Source organism: Lepidothrix coronata, unplaced genomic scaffold (assembly GCF_001604755.1).
Source record: "Lepidothrix coronata isolate B3197 unplaced genomic scaffold, Lepidothrix_coronata-1.0 Scaffold120, whole genome shotgun sequence".
In the NCBI taxonomy this organism is placed as follows: Eukaryota; Metazoa; Chordata; class Aves; order Passeriformes; family Pipridae; genus Lepidothrix; species Lepidothrix coronata.
The window spans coordinates 1,646,001-1,663,660 of record NW_016690300.1 but is presented as its reverse complement, the minus strand read 5'-3'; the positions used below and the strand labels follow the sequence as shown (position 1 = coordinate 1,663,660).

The 17,660-nt window shown below is 41.4% G+C and overlaps 2 protein-coding genes across 2 annotated transcripts in view; one reads left to right on the top strand and one right to left on the bottom strand.

The window, feature by feature from the left end:
• The window catches only part of PXYLP1 (2-phosphoxylose phosphatase 1), an 83,771-nt gene extending 83,616 nt beyond the window's left edge, over positions 1–155 (bottom strand). Inside the window, exon 1 of the mRNA XM_017825588.1 lies at positions 100–155. The gene's annotated coding sequence lies outside the window, so the exon portion shown is untranslated. The remainder of the gene's footprint in view (positions 1–99) is intronic.
• A 16,093-nt stretch (positions 156–16,248) lies between these two features.
• The window catches only part of SLC25A36 (solute carrier family 25 member 36), a 32,893-nt gene continuing 31,481 nt past the window's right edge, over positions 16,249–17,660 (top strand). Inside the window, exon 1 of the mRNA XM_017825538.1 lies at positions 16,249–16,377. Coding sequence (XP_017681027.1) covers positions 16,337–16,377 — 41 coding nt within the window. The 5' untranslated portion in view covers positions 16,249–16,336. The remainder of the gene's footprint in view (positions 16,378–17,660) is intronic.

Sequence of the window (17,660 nt, the reverse complement as noted above, 5' to 3'; positions counted from 1 at the left end):
AGAAGCTTTCTTGCTTTGAACTTATCATAAGAATGGAGGAAGGGACAGACAGGAAGAGAAGAAACATCAGTGAGAGGCTTTTATTGGCTTAGCACTTACAGAAATGCAGCTTGTCTCTTTGCTCCTGTCAGGAGGCTGGAACAGGAGATTCTGCCAAGCTCTGTACAATCAGTAAGTTTCCACTCTCCAGCAGCATGAACATGCATTTTTGTCTCCGGGAGGAATGTGAGAGCATCATGTGAATAGGAGTGGTGCAGAGTCCAAAGGGCTCGACCAGACAAACAGCCACTGATACTGAGGAAAGCAGCATACCTAGAGAAGCTGAAAACATCACTGGAAGGAAAAGGAATTTGTTTATCAAGACCAATAGAAGAAAGGGAACTATTGTCAATTATAACTGCTCCAATTCCAGGTCATGGAAGCACTCAGCACTGAACCACTATTCTGAATCCAGCTGGTTTTATCTGAAAGTAAATGCCAAGAAAGGAGGACAGGCAGCATGTCAGGCCTGAGCTTGGCTGTTACACTTCTCCCTGACTTCTCTGGAAATTCAGAACCACCTAAAAGCTGTCCTCCTCTTTTGTAAGATTTATTAACTTAGCTCTTCAATATGGCAAAACTGAAAGTTCACTGGTTAGACTCCCTGCATCTAATTCTCACTATCATGTTCTCTTTTTCTGTGGGTGTTACAGGTTCTGAAAATACTAGGAAACTGTTGTGGCAGCCACTGCAGTCTGTCTTGAACCAGCTATAGCTTTCTAATATCCTGTATTGTGGTTCCTGTCGAGCAAGGAGTTTTCATCAATACCAGACACAAAGTCTTGTCCTGCAGGATTGATCCTGTAGTGGATGGCTCAGCTAAACTGCCCTATGGCAGGTATTTCACATATTTTGCCAGAAGTATATTTCATATACAAATGCCAAATGCATTTTTGAGTGATAATTAATCATTCTAAAGGTTATCACTCATTTTCTTCTGAAGTTCATCTTAACTATTTGACAGCATTAGTACTATCATACCAACCCACTAGTCTGAAGCACTTTTACTCAGAAGCAACATTTACCTCTAGAGGCATTCCCTGATGTCCACAAGGAACTACTCCCACAGTGTTGTGACAAAGCAATTTTGGCCTTGTTTCTTGAACACCCTCTCAGTAATAGAAGAAGAGTAACTGGGCATTCTGGTGGTGATTTGAAAACCTCTCATCAGTCTTGAGTACTAATGGTGCTACTGATGACCAATTGTGGTGAGTGTCATCATACTTGACTGATGACAGCCTTGCTTTTAAAGACCCTGGGGTTAAGCTGCTGAGCAAGGCTTTTGTGGCACGTGGGTCCTTCTACTCCAATTTGTTTAAATTCAACTACATCCTTAAGCACAATTAAAAACTCCCTTGACATTGTGGCAAATCGATTGCAATACATTTAAGCTGAAATGTTGCTCAATATTTTGAAGAAGTTTCTTAATCTGCATCTAGTAGCTCTAGTTGCTCTGTCTTTTCCATTCTTCTGGGCAGGGTCCAGGCAGTCGGACTTGCTGTTAGTGCAACAGCAACTCAGCTCAACTACCACAAAGGCCAAATGGGAATGAATATGTCAGTTCTTCCAGCTCCTACTGTCACCATAGGATCACAGCAGTAACAAAAATGAAGACAAACAGGTAGAAAATAAGAACAGAGATAAGTGCCAAAATATGAGATGCTGAGCCCTCTATTTTTCTGTTACAGGCTGGAGTAAAGGGAGTCATATCTTTCAGATACCTTACCACCAGCTCTTCCTAAAGTAGGCAGAATGCAGAACTTCCTGTATCTAGAGAACTATATGTGTCTACTTAATATCAGGCAATTTAAACAGTGCTCAACACATCCTGATTAGAAATCAGTGAGCTAATCTACCACAGGGATAATGCAGCACTATATCTGGTCTCTTATGCTCAGAAGTACTTAATAAAGCATGTTACAGGATACAGGGAAAAGATCACAATCTCTAGGACACTGTAATAGAAGGAAGGACCCCTACATCTGCCAAATCATGCAACACACCCAGTGTGTAATGTCACATAGCACAGTCTGCACTCTCATATTTGCTCACAGGTGTTGTTTCTAGTCAGGCCGTGGCCAGAAGAAAATGCACAGTTAAACTGGGACACCATGACCTAACTCATCTGCTGGAATCGTGACTCCTCTTTTCAACAGTGAAACACTAATAGGACAGATATGCTAGTGTTTACAGCCCAGCTCAAATTATTTACAACCTCTTAGCTGGCTGTTTTCTTGAAGATGTTTTACAATAAATGCAGAATTCCTCAGCCTACAGGAATCCTACTGTCTGAATTACTTTTTTGATACGCTCAGATCTGTCCCTGGCAGACTAGTCTTCACCAAGACAACATGGCCAACATTTTAGCAGTGTTAGTTATCTGCAGCTCTTCAATTTCAGCTTGAATTGAAAGTCTGTTTAGTATTTCTAAAGACTAACAGCTCTTCAAGAAATACACATAGTACCTAAAAGAAAAATAAAAACAAATTATGCATCATATACATGGGATTTGTTCTCGGATGAATTAAAAAATATATAAAATATCTGTCCTCAAATGTTATATTTAAAAGTCACTTTGAAAATGACTGAAAAGCCTAGGAATGGAATCTTTACAATTATGACTACAGACAAAATTTGGCTTTGCCAACTTAATTGTATTCTCCCTCACCTGAAATTCTCTGTGCTTGATTTAATCCCAGTAGTGATTTTTTTTCTTACTTACAAAAGAAAAAATAGTAGTATGGAACCTTAAGCTGACTGTAACAAGGGAGGGGAATTTGTTAGGAAGATCCAGATATCTATCTGCAAATTACCTTTGGTGCATTAACTCAGCCCTCAGCCGCTCTTAGCTGTACACTCTGAGAGCTCAGTCCCCCACAGCACTGTTCTAATTTTATGTTCACATCAGAGACTTAATAAGGCTAAAGCATGGGCAAGTCTTTTCAGTCCCATTGTCTCTAAAAAGGCAGAAGATTAAAGGAGGAAGTTATAAGAGAGAATAACAATATGAACACTTAAAAAAAATCTACTGTAACTCACCCCAAAGACAACACTCCTTTTGCACATGTTGGCTCTGAGGTGCCATGTGCTCCAGCTGTCCTGTGTAATATCTGCCTGCCATGGCCCAAGGGTTCTGCTGCCTGGAATCAGAGCACTGCTGAGTGAACTTTATTCCCCCTACATGATGCTACAGCCAGCAAGCAGGGGCCTGGCTGGTGACTGTTCTCTGCTTTCCTGCAGAGGCTCAGCACGGCAGAAGCTCTGACCTCATTTTGCAGAGTTTTTTAGCATGTAAGAGAGAAAAAAATGTTGCATTGCTCTTCATTAGACTTTCCTAGGTAGTGGTAGTGACAAGGTGCCATTGGTTTTGGGGAAAAAGAAGAAGGTTGCACAGCCATTTCAGGTAAGGGAAAGAGACCAAATGCAAAAGTTATGCAATTTTCCTGAATTCAGAATGGAATAACCTCCAAGTACTTCTTCACTATTTACTGCTTTATAGACTTCAATGGAATAAAAACTCCATTGTAGTCAGAAAGTTAACATAAAAATAATAACCAATCCATACAGTGCAAGTGAATTTATCTACAAATCCAGACACCTCTGTATGAATAACCTTTGATATCATTCCCTCAGCCTTATTCCTGACTGTAATTCTGTACACAAACCTTTCTCTTGGGTGGGGAAACATATATGGCTCCATCTGTCTCACAGCTGGCAATGCCTTCTTGCAAAATAATTGTTCGGTATCCAATGCAATGTAAGAAATCACCATCAGCTACCAGAGTGTGTTGCCTTTTGGCTGTAAATCTTCTGTAAATCTTCTGAACTACAGCCAAACGACCTCATCTGTCGCTGAGCAGAACACAACCCCATAAAGGCCTCAAGTATTTCTTTCCTCTGCCTGTCCATTACCAGCCCTTGGAATCAGAGCAACCGAATTCCTAGTTTTGGGACAAACTCACTGCCAAATCACTTCCCACCGGATGTTCTGGTTCAGCATACACTTTACTTGTTAAATAACAGCCTCAGTGATAGCATCTCTAATTACCTGGAGCATCATTGGTTGGGGCCTATGAAACAAGGCTGGGAACAAAAATATCCACGCAACAAAAAATATCCACACAACAAAACCACATCTGAGGAATATGAAAACATGATATTCATCAAGTCTATTGGATTTTCAGACAGTGGAGAAAAAAAATTATATTTACATGAACCAGCCCAGGTAGTACAGGGCAGTGGATAAATATTGTGGTTTCACCCTACCACAGAAATTATCATCACTGACAAAGACACTCAGCAGATAGAATGCTTAGGTTCCATTGGAGCCTGAGGAGCTGGAAGTGACACATTGTTTGAGGTTTGCTCAGTTTTATTCAAACAAGTATTTCCTTCACACATACATACATCACAAACAACTGTCATTCTGAATGTTGAAGTCGTGTTGAAATAATTGGAACAAACACTGGAAAATTAATGAGGTTGAAAAAAATCCCCACTGCTTTCTGTGAAGCAAGTTTGAACACTGATGTTTTCACTCAAAATCTACACCCTGCTTTCTATGAAACCAGTTTGAGCATTGAAGTTTTCACTGGCCATGTCTGTATTCTATCAGATATAAACAAAACCAATGATTTGGCAGCTTGCTCTGAAGCTAAATTCATGCTCCCATTTAAGAAAGGAAAACTCTATTGCACTGGAAGAAGTCTGCTGTTTATTCTGCCTTTAATTGATGTCTCCATTACCTGACCTCTCAAAAAGGCTACAAAAGCAAACATCATTGTACATGTTTCTGACTGGCCTAATCTCTCCCTGTCCAGGCTGAGTTATTGATTTCAGTTGAAGATTAGCCAACACTGAACTGTAAGTGATTACATTCAGTGTGAATTAAGTTTTCCAAGCAGAGTCTGACAAGCTGGAAGTGTAACATTGTTTGAGGATGGCTCAGTTTTATTCAGACTGAAGTATTTCCTTCACACACACACATCCATCACCTCCAATATAGTGCAAGAAGTTAATTGATTTAATGATCTTGGGCCAAGTAAGTCAACCCTCTATTGAGACTGTAATCCCAAATTCCAACTATTAAAATTCTCAGAAACTGTAGTCAAAATTGTGGATATACTTATCTGACCTGGTGGAACATAGCCTGTCTTACAACCACCGAGTACTTTTGGTTTTGATTTTTTGGGGTTTTTTTAAGAGACTGCTACCTAATTGCATATTGTTAACATCATGATAGTTGCTCTTTTGCAGCATTACACACCAGCATTGTTTAAAAATATATAAGCAACATCCTGCTTCAGCAATAATTTTGTTTTTTCTAAAGCAGTGACAAAAAGAGGAAAAGGTTGGATCTATAATTGTAAGCTATTTTTCTATTTCTTTCCAGAACTAGGCTGAAATTGAAAATAAACTTCCACAACAACCCATTCTGATATCATAAGCAAAAATAACTATGTTTCTGAAATGACATCAGCAGCTGGCAGTGCTGGCAAATTATTTGTCATCTGATTTTGATTGCACAGTTCCTCTGATTGGAAAATATCACTAATAACTACAAGTAAAAAGTGCAGAAGAGAACAGTTTTCAGCATATGCTCAGACCTCCAGTCCTTTCTGTGACTAAGTGGCTGGAAAAAAAAGTATCTTGGACTTGGTCTAGACTTGAATTCTTAAAGGCAACTCACAGAATTAGGAAACAACAATCCTGTCTGTTCACAGCAAATATAAATTAAGTGAAATTTAAAGTCTCATTTCTATCATTTAACATATGTTCAGATCTCAGGATTCCCAACCCTCTCCCCAATAATTTAAATATATCACTGCAATTGGGTTCAGTAACTCTCTTGCATAATATGGAAAGACTGTTTCCTGTAAGTGTCACGTACCCTTTTTCTTGTAATGCTCACCAGTGTATTTTGAACTATTTGTCACACCTACATTTCAAAGAGGTTTTGAACATACTCTTTATGAGGGCTACATCAATAGGTCTTTTATAAAGTGTCAGCCTGATAATCACAGGAGAGTTGGATTATAATGTAGAGGGTTTGTTTCACTGGTTTTTATAATCAACAGGGAAGCAGAGTTCTAATTGTGATAAATCCTTGTTACTTTCAAGCTCTAAGAATAATACCTTCTTAAATTAACTTTACGTTTGCCTTAAGGAATCAGCAGTCTTAGATCCAACTCAACTTATTGTTCTGGAAATAATTGTTGCAGAACGGCAAGTAACTTTTCCTCCAAATGCTATGAATTCAAATTTTTTAAGATAAAAGCCAACCATCTGAGTACTGTCATTCAGTGCTTATTCCTAAAACAAACAAACAAACAAACAAAACTAACATTTCATTAACATTTATCTCAGAACAAAGTCAAACTGAGAATCCGCTGTTAGTGTCTCTACTGTTAGCTGCATCCCAGAGATGCAGCATCTACATATAAATTTGACAATTACTTGAACAAAGTTGTATATGCTTCCCCCTCCATCTCCCTTACATGTTAGAATGGATCATATCCATTTCTGAGGATGATTTCAACATCCAGAATGATGATTTTCATCATTTGAGTATTCTTATTATTGGCACCACAAAAATCAGTAAAAGACTGTGAAGGACAGTGGGATGGAGCAGGAAGAGCTGGGCTCTCCCTGTTGGAAGGCTGGAGGGAGCCAAGGATGGCTACAACAGTGGCTGGGCAGTGAGTCCCACAGGACACAGTCCCACAGCACTTGAGGGGAGTGATGGCAACAGGTCCCATCAATGCTCCAGTGACTGACAGGCAAAAGCAAGGTAACAAGCTGGATCCAAGGGCAAACTGGGAAATACAAACAGTAATTCATGAACAGGGTCAGGAACAGGCACAACATCTGTGATGCAGCTCAGGCCAGCATTTAAGGCACAGGTCTAAGCTTAGACAAGTTTTAGAGCCCTGGGTAGGTGGTGGGTATGCCCTACAGCTGGATCCATGGCATCTCTTCAGCACTTACTGCTGAGAACTCAGACTCATTCTGGTTTCTCCAAAATTCAGCCTTTTCTCTCTGACATCCTTTCCCATCTCTGAAGAAAACAAAGTTGCAGTACAGAGGCTTCTATCATCCACTCTCTTCATTAAGTCTGTACCTTTATTACAGTGGGGATGTCTCTTCATTTCTTTGCAATGACAGATGGTGTTTAGGAAAGAGAGTTTGGTTTACAGTAAATGGTAGTAAACTACAAAATAATTCAAAACATCTTCTTTAACAGAAGACTGACATAAGCCTCAAGTTACACAGCAAAGCTCCCCTGAGACTCAACTTCATGTAAAAATGTGGGCAAATATCTCAGAATTTCAACTTGTGCTCTAGTCTGGATAAAACACTGTAATGGACAAGGAATCAAACTTTCACTAATCTATCATCAGAACTTGTAGGACACAGAAAACAAAGCCAGCAGTGTAGCACACAGCTGGATTTAGGAACTTTTGAATTCTGTTTGGAGATACTTGAAGCACATGTGTTTTACATAATCTACACAGACTTGGCTTTGTGAACACATAGACTGCTGCTTTGCTCACATGGCACACTAAAACCAAGATAAGATTTAAATATAACTGGAAGAACATTGTGGGAAAGAATAAGGAGTATATTCTTAGCCAGAAATTCTTTTACTTTGAGAGATGGAAATTCCAAAGATTCTTTTTAAAAAGAATCATGGAAAATTTCACAGTATGATTAAAAATAGGGGGTTTGAAATGTAGGTCACCATTCATGCTGGGTTATGCAGAATTTCTATTTCATTTATGGGAAGACATACATCCTTTTAGACAGATGTTTTATCATGAAATCAAGATAATACATCAAATTTCCTCACCACTTCATATCATAGATAAAAGTTAAATGCAGTTCTTCCCACCACAGTGACTAACAACCTAACTCCAAATCCGATCAAGACTTGAAAGATTAATTTGTCAAAACCACCTCCATCAGATCTCACTCACATCACAAAGACCACTGCTCTTTCCACAAGGCTGATAAGATCAAATTCATCCAAGATGTAATTTTACCAAGGCTACAGCACATTATGAATGAAACTACTTGAGGTTCCTTGCATCTAAACTTACAAAAATCGTGCAGAAGATTTTCCAGAGTATTTTCAAAGAACTAGGGGAAATAACTCACTGTATTAGATTAGAGAACAGGTTAAAAAATAAGTGAGCTTGTGCTCCATAGGAGAGAAAATAACAGCATTGAGAAAGGAAGAGTTACCAGGGCTTTGTACCTGAGACATGATGTGTCCCCAGGATTTACATGAGCCTACATGGGCTAAATAAATTCCAGGAAAAATAGGGATTTCATCTTTTTGACCTGATGCCTTGCCTAAGAGCAAGCATTAATAGTTCATCCTAATCTTGTTAAAATGTTATCAAAGGTCAAGCAAATCAGTATTCCATAAAATCTTGAATCAAATAGATCAACTTGTAAGTTTTCTTTTTTTGTTTTGTTAAACGTCTTTTAAACTGGCATTGCTTACACTGTAAGTTCTTTCCATTTCTGAAAGTGCCTTTTTTAGGCCAAGGAATCACTTCCACAGGTTGTTCAGGGTCAGAAAATCAACTATGATCTGACTCTTTTAAAAAACCAAACCGAAACAAACTTTTTCCCCCTCACCATTTCTGGAAGTAGACGAGACTGTCAGAAGAATCCGGAACATGACAAGACATTTCCATAGCCTACAGGAAATAAGGAATTGTATATAAGGAAAATAAAATTTAAAAGAATATTTGCCTCATAAGGATAAACAACCTGCTAACAATACTCAGCATTCTCCATTTGTAGCGACAGCTGATGTAACAGTTTTCCTTCTAGCTGTGGTTCCTACACTTCAAAACTGAGGATATAACTGAGCTTTGTGTCATACTAACAATATCCAGGAAACAACTAGCTGGACAACTAGTCCAGCTGGTCATCAACACTTCAAATGCATTATCTCTTGTGAAAAAGCAAAGTCTCTGGCAATGTTTCTTTAACTTCATTAGCAATAATGAAGTGTATGCCCCTAATGTACACCTGAGTCAGCAAATTCCTTGTCCAGGCTTAGACAAGCTAGAGAAGTAATATCTCCTCCAGATGCAAATTAATTATTAAACTACATCTATCAAGTGAGAGCAGCAAGGTGACTGACTCCCTAGGCAACTGCTGGTGGCCTGAAAACACTTCCATAGCCTTCATGCACATCTAAGACAGTTGGGTTTGCTCTGTTTTCCAAATCAGGCTGCTTACATAAAATGCTAAAGCCCAGAGAGCAACGTGTGCTGCTGGGATCCTTCCTCTGCACTTAGACACAGCCTCTTCCAATAAACACAACAGCGAGGTGTGGTTTGTAACCACACTACTACTGAGCTCCCTGGGTTTGCTTACTCCAGCTTTGCAAAACCTATGTAGTCGCACATTCACCTTTTCTAAATGAGTCACACTTCCTTTTGCCTTTTGATTAAAAGAGAAAAAAAATGTCAAAGCTCTGCTTCGTTTAGGAGTGAGTAAATTTCTCAAACATTTGAAATTTTTCACATCAGGAAACTTACTTCTGAATCGTGGGACATTGCTTACACACCTCTCTCAAAGTAAGCTACGGACAGGAGCCCTTGCTTTAGTGATAGGCTGAAAGTAAATTGCATCATGGATTCACACCTTTCAAAAGCAGGATGCCTTGTCAAGGTACCCTAACCATCTTCTCACAATTTGAGACTCAACTGAGCATAGGCTGCGTACAATACTTGAAATCTTTCATTCTACACTCCAGGTGCTGTAGAAAACCACATCAGGGATTCTCACTTTTTTTTTCTCTGTCTGAACTTATTCATGACCTCTAGTGACTCTGCTAATATTGACCTTTAGCTTATGTAGTATTTTACTTCTCTGGTTTCTGTAGTTTATGCTCTTCACATATTTTTTGGTAGCAGTCATATCTTATCTTATCCTTTATTTATCCAGTCTAAACAAACCAAATCTTTTAAGTGTTCTCTGATACGATGAGCCATCCATGAATGGCTCTGCTGTACACCTGATTCAGTTCGAATAAACCTGTCACAAAAACTGACAGCCTAAGTTATGCCAAGTGCTCCCCACAGCTCTCATGAGGGTCAAGCACAATACAATTAAGTATTTCCTTTTCTCTTCACCAAGTGTCTGCATATTCCTGATTGTAAAACCCAATTTTCAACACACAGAATTTATACCTTCCCTAACAAGCACCTCAAGATATTGCATGACTTTTCCTGTCTCCACTCTTGCACATCACGCTGCCTCTTGTTCTTTCTCAGTCTTACCTGCCACTCTCCCAGTTCTCATGTTCGTGCTACTGATAACCCCACACCTTTTTCAAAGATCAGCTGCTCTTCTCTTCTTCTTTCCCTCCTTATTATCCTTTTTCCCTGACCTCTTCTGCTTTATCTTCTGACTATTTCCAGAGATTCTATAAGTTGCAAACTTCAGGTAAACAAGTAACTGAGGAATAGACGTATAAATGTGTATTTGCAATTGTGTACTACAGAGGTTTATATGTTCTCAAGGAACAAAGGCAGCTACATTCTCAAGAGGAAGAAGGCCCACACAAAGTATAAAGACAGTTACTTAGCATATCCTCCCTACTGGCTTTCTTGGTCAAAAGGTTATTTCTAAATCCATCACTGATCTGTCCAATAGTTTTGGTTAAACATCTGTCTTGTCTCATTCTGCTTCCTTATTTAAGAAATGGAGCTAAAAATATATTAGTAACCAGATTGATAGAAGTGCATTCATAAATTTTCAGGACTTTTTAAATCTTTCAGAATGGTCAACTTTTGCTGGGATGGAGTAGAGGTCCTCCAGCTATTGTACTTTACACCATTTACATTACACAAATTCAATTCTACCATTCCTAAAGAGCAGTACAAACACACTCATTTTGTTCACTTTCAGAATCAGTACATTATATGAGCTAGAAAACATTCCTTGTAATATCTTGCCATTATTCCAGATGCACAACTTAAAATATGCCCAACTCCTGGCAACAAAAACCCTAACCCTGTAATTTATGCTGATGGCATTTATTACTCAAGTCTGAGTTGCACAAGTCAGAAGGCAAGTTATTTATAGGACAATAATGTAGGATTTGGGGGGTTATATGTCTAAAATCCTTTTCCTTTCATTGAAAAGTTCTGTAAACATATAAGCAGAGACAAAAAGAACACTATGTGAAAGCACAAAAACCATCTCCCCAGTTTTGAAGAATTTATGGAAGAAACTAGATAAAATATGAGGAAAATGGTATTTAAAGAAAAAAAAAACACAAATATTTCTTGATCTCTTATAACATGTACTAAAGAAACCCATCCAGTTTCTTCCCAGAGGTTTGCTTTAGATCTAAATTTAACCCCTCTGCCAGGTCTTCATTAGCAAAGATGAAGCAGTTTGATTTCTCTGTGTCATTAATAAGCACGAGCTCAAGTCTCATTTCCAAGCCAGACATATCAGGAAATTAATGCTGGCTATTTAACAAGCTGTACTTCACCCATTTACACTTTGTTACACTTTGTAACACCACTAACTCTGGCCCTGCAACAGAATAGGTATTAAACCCTGGAATGCCATGCCTGTCAGGGGGCATATTGCTTCTCCACTTCCACCTCATTCCTGATGCAGGGCAGGATACCCAACCTTATTCCTTCTGAAAGGGATACACGAGAACTTCAAATACCCTCAGGATAGCCCACACCAAGGGCACTTACACAAAACATTACTTTGTGAAATTTAAAGAAAATATACTTTGATCTAGCAAAGGAAAAGTGCTCTGGCAGTTTCTCAAATCATAATGTTGAGTTCCTAAAAATATTTTAAAAGGAGAACATAAAGTTAGTGGTCACAATTTTGGGACTAGTCTAGAGTTATTCGTTCTTCTAGAAGCTCTTGAAATATTAGGGAGAACAAAGGAAGTGAATAAAAATTTAACTTCCTAGGCTTGAATTCTGAGTATTCATAGTTTATTTTCTACATCTTATCATTCCTGACCACATGGATTTAAATGGAATATCTTAGACATCTCCTCTGGCTTCTCATGACATTCGGAGACAAGCGGTGAATGGAACAGTCGTTTGAAGAAGGCATAAAGGAGATCAGGAAAAGGTTCTAGGAAGAAAACTAATCAGCATCCCACAGCTGGGCCTCTTCCTGGGCTTTGAGCAACTTCCATGGATTTACTTGCTCGAAAGGTTTGTTTCTTCCTTCTCACTCCTCAGCATCTCAAGGCTGGCAAGTTCATAATATTTTTTGTGCTTCACAGGGCTTTAAAAGAGAGGCCAGACTCTGCCTGCAGCTCTCAGGAGCACCAGAGGCCATACACAGCCTGCTTTATTCCCGTGGCATTCCCTGAGCAAGGGCATGATGTGAGCTCTGGATCACTGTCTTCTGTTCCTCACCCTCGGTTCTCATTCACAACCAGAAAAGGGGTTTTGGGTTTTGTTTGTTTTTTTTTATTTGGGGTTTTTTGCATTCACACAAACTTGAAAAATTTTTTGGACTGAAGGATCCTACCTACCTTTCAAGTCCCCTGTGGATACAAATTTCCCTCTGTCCAAATAAGCATATAATACATATATCCATTACTGCATGTCATCAATACATAATTTTAACCCACAGCAGGATAATTTCAATTTCACAGAAGGAGAAAGAAGTGGATTAAAATGGCCCAGAATCAAAATTCCCAACTGAATAAACCTTGTTTTCACATTTATTGAAGGAAGAAAATACATTTCTGTGAGCTTGGTCAGGAAAAGGAATAATGTGTCAGATAAACAGAGCATCAAAGAATGCTAAATATTTTAAAATAGGTTGCTTAGTGCAAATATTATTTCACAGGGGGATTGTTTTCTATTGTTTTATGTGGGTTAACCTTGGCACTCTTAAAAGATGCCAAATGTTTGTTTGAAGAACACTATAAGGTAAATAAAGTCATGATGACACTAAATCTGTTTCAAATGTGGAATTATAGTCTCATTTCCTGTATATTTTAAACTTGTGATATGTGGTCATATAAGTATTACAAAAGGAGGGGATCATTATAACCACAATAATAAGAACATATATCCAACACAGTAGTTTTGAACAAAAATACAAATGCAATTTTTAGAACCTAATTGAAAAATGGCAGCAGAGATTCTGCTACATGGGAAAAATATATTATCCCACCTTAGGTTGTTGTGAAAGAGTAGAAAAAAAAAACCAGGTGAATCAGGTATTCTAATGTATTCTATAGCTCTTTTTTTACACAGAAAGCCACTTGTGAAATTTAAGAAAGGGTATTTGCTGTTCAAGGACTACCAGATAAAAAGTGCAGCACATGGTACGTGTATCCTGAGAAAAATTGAGAGACAGAAAACACAGAAACAAGGGGGGGGAGGTTTTGTTACATTTTTTTCTCCTTGTCACTTTGTTGAGTCCTACTACAGATTTGGTTTACACCAAGCAGAACATGAAAAGTAAACCCCAAACCCAACAAAACCAGTTCTTTTTTAAATTATTATTTCTAAGGAATCAAGGGGTGAAAAAGACAGAAGATTGAGTTACTCAGGTTCTGCAATAAAATTATGGGGGAAAAATAGAATCTTACAAAGACTGGGATGAATAAAATCTTTTCAAAATGGGACCTCATGCTATCTGGATGCTTTTATTTACATTCTGGGCTCTAAAGAGTGATTGCATGAGGCGTTTCCTCTCCACACTTACTTCTTCCCTATGGATGAAAGGAGAAATACACCGTAAGGATCCATATCCATCAAACATTATGGGATATGCTGTCCAGTAAGAGAGTCCAGCCTAGCAAGGAGAATAGAAGTAGTAGTCAGCTCTCAAGGAATATTGCAAAATGATTTTGAATCAAAGTGTTTCAGACTCCTAATAAAAATTGAAAATATATCAGTTGAGGCCTGTTAAGTATTTCAATGAAAAACTACAGTTTCTATAAAAAGATACAATTAAAAAGATTACAGAGTATCTAATTACATAAATAAAATGTTTAAATAGCACTACTTATTCTAGCTGTTCACTAAGTATTCATGAAAATAATCACATTTACATTTTTTCATTTCTCTCAGTGGAAGCCATAAATGCCAGATGAAGTTAAAAGCTCCCAGATTAGGCATTCACCTACACAGAGACAGAATGAAACAGAACCTTTATTTGGTATTTAATCTTCTTTTGAGTTTTCTGGGACATGTGCTCGCTGGATGGTATCACATGGCCTGCAGAAAACCCATCTTCTGTTCCCTCTTAAGCTACTACTGAGGGAATTGGAAAAAAATTGAACTTGTGACCTCACACTAAGTACTTCTTATATGACCGTCTTTCATGCAGCATTTAATAAAGTCACTGGTGGAGTTTTCCAGTACCCTCAAAATATTTTATCTGTTTTAATTAACCTGAACATATTTACTCTTTTCCCTGTGACAACTTGTGCCTAGCAGCACATGATCCTTTCTCACTTTCTGAATGTTAAATTTAACATATTTCATGTACATGTACTACAGGCTCATGAAAGTCTTGCCTGTTTTTCTGTTTTGGAACAATTATCAGTCATTTGATCATTAGTTTCAACTGCATTCTGTGAGGAGTAGCAATGCAGAACAGCAACTGCAAAATCGTTGTCCTACTTTTACTTGTCCCAGTTCAATGTAACGACTTTCTCTCCCAGTACCCCCACATCTCACACTTCTCCCACCCAGCCTCCTCCTTAAATCCCACCTGTCTTGCAAAATCTCACTTCACATTTCCAGCTTATTTTTCTTCCACATCAGCTCACCTGCTCAGAGGATGCATTCCTGGTTTATTAGTACACATATAAAAAATTGTTGTGCTATTATGAGACAGCTGCTTATATTTCGGAAGATTTTTGTATTTATTGTGTGGATATTCATGAAGATTTTAGTTAGCCATTTATGTGGTTTTAGGTGCTTGGATTTTCAAAATATTAATCCTGACAACAATTTTGCACGTGATGTTAAGTATTTGCCTGTTTAGCCTTATTTATTTTCCTTTATCTGTGTATTTTTGAGGAAAAACAAGCTGAAAGTTGCTCAGTGAGTCAGGATGCTCACTTTGGAAACACATGCAAGGGGCCATTGTTTGGGTGCTCTTTGAGGAGATGCATTGCTTCAGGAGCTGAGGGTATGACCTAGAATTTGAAAACAAGAGGAAACAAAACATAAGGGCACCACACACATTAATAATATCACTGCTTGGGGGTGCTGGGGGCACTGGGGCTGTTTTTCATACCCCTTTCCCACACATTTTCTGCAGGAGCTGGATGTGCCCTTTGCCCAGGGGCACGTTGTGGGCCCAGGGAGCTGCAGGTAACAGGATGGGTCAGGTCGGAAGGGACCACAGCGGGGCATCTGCTCCCAGCTCCCTGCTCCAGCAGTGCCATCCCAGAGCACACGGAACAGGACTGTGTCCAGGCGGTTCTGGAATCTCTCCAGTGAGGGACACTCCACAGCCTCTCTGGGCGATCTGTCCCAGTAAAGAAGTACAGTAACGAAGCTCTTCCTCGCGTTCAGGGGGAGCTTCCTGGGCATCAGTTTCTGCACCTTGCCTCTTGTTCTGTTGGCTGGCACCACCGAGCAGAGCCTGGCTCTGTTCTCTTGGCACCCCGGCTTTAGATACTTATACGCACTTATAATGCCAATTAGAAAGAAAAGAAAAAGGCAAGGGGAGGCAGGGACACGACAGCGCCGGTCCCGCTGTATCTGCGCCACGACCGCACGGCCTGAGGGAGAAAAAACCCCACTGTGTCCCCGCCCGGCTTATGAGGCAGCGCGTGCGGTGACGTCACATCCCCCGCAGCCAACGGCCGCCTCTGTTTACTTCGGGGGGGTGTTGCATATTCATGAGGCAGATCCCGCTCCTGCGGTGACGTCACACCCCGCAGCCAATAGCCGTGTCTGTTTAGCCCAAGGGCTCGTTGCGTATTCATATTTATGCATATTCATGATTATGCATATTCATGTCGGCCACAGTCCGCGCCGCAACGGCCGCGGCGGGAGGAGAGGGAGGCGGTTCCCGGCCCGGCCCCCCCGCACAGGGAGCGGCGGCAGCGGCCCATGTGTGTGTGCGGGGCCCCGCCAGGCGCTGGAGGCGGAGCCCGCCCGGCCCGTGTGTGTGCGGAGCTGGGAGCGGGAGGCGGAGCCCGCCCGGCCCGTATTTAAGCGCAGCCCCGCCAGCTGCGCCGCGTTGAGCGCGGGGCGGAAGCGCCCGGCACTTCGTTCTCCTTTTCCGGGCGCAGGCGACGAGGATGAGCCAGAGAGACACCCTGGTGCATCTCTTCGCAGGCGGGTGAGTGAAACAAGGCACGGGCTGGGATCCTCCGGCTTTCCCGTCGCTATCCCTGGGCCGCAGGTCCGGCCCAGCGCCCCTTGCCGCTCGGCCTGGGAGCGGGGGCGGCGGCCGCACCTGGGGCGGGACCCGTTGCCTGGAGCCCGGGGGTGTCCCGGGAGGGCCTTGCGGGGCTGCCCCGCTCCCTGTGCCCGAGGGTCCGGGGAGGCCGCGTTCAGCTCCCCGCCCGCTGCCCTGAGGCCCTTCTGGGCTCGCCGTGCGCGTTCGGGCCCGGCCCTGGGAGCTCTCGGGCCTGGGGGTTGTGTTATGTCGCGGGTGGAGCGCTGGGGTGGAGGTTCTCTTAAAATCACCGCCGTTCCCGGGGTTTGTCCCTTATCCGGTGTTTTCGTGGAGAAGCCCGCTCTGAAGGACTCTGTATCCCGAGGCTGCCCGGGCACGCCGGGTGGCTCGGCGGGCTGGGAGTGCCCGGCCGGTCGCGCTCGTGTCCAAGGGCCGCTGCGTCCCTGGAATGCGTTCCAGCGCTCCGGGGTGTGCTGCCTGACACGGCCCTGCAGCGTTCCACCCACGAAGGCTGAAGCAGTGGGAGGGAAGAATGAAGCTAGAAGTAGAGGTGTGTCCCCTGCAGCTTTACTTAGGTTTGAGGTAACTCTTGTACCTTCGCAGGTGGTTGGTCTCGCTGTCTTTTTCAGCCGCAAAACGCGCGGGGTGTATGTGGTCGCACAGCCTGTGGCCCTTCCCGGGACAGGGTGGGAAGGGCACCTGGCTTAAAAGGGAAAGCTGGGGACCCTAATGGGCTTGACTGTAAAAGCGTGTTTGGGGAGCGAGTGTGGCTGTGCGGAAGTGGGAGTGACACCCTGAGAACGTGCTTTTTATCCCGTGGGAGAGCTTGGAGCTGTGATTTCCATTTGTGCTCTTCATTGACAAAAATGATCTCACTGCCTCTGGACTGGGGTGTTTGAAGTAGAACAATAATGTATTTACATTAGTCTGACCAGGTCTGGGTGAATTCCATTACTCGTAGGCACCTTCTCTGCTTCTGGCACACTTTGTAGGTTTGTGCACATTATGCACCTGGTCTATTGCTTGGGGGGGGGCTTTTTCAACCCCTTAATTTCTGGCACTCTGTTTAAGAGGAGAGTGGTTATGCAGCAGAAGGCAGATATAGCAGTGTATAATTTTTTTCTTAAGGCTTCACATCCTTGTATATATAATGGCCAGTCTTCGTGAGCGAAGATTTGGGAAAGGTCATTAACCCTTCGAGCCTGCGCAGTGGATTTTTTAGG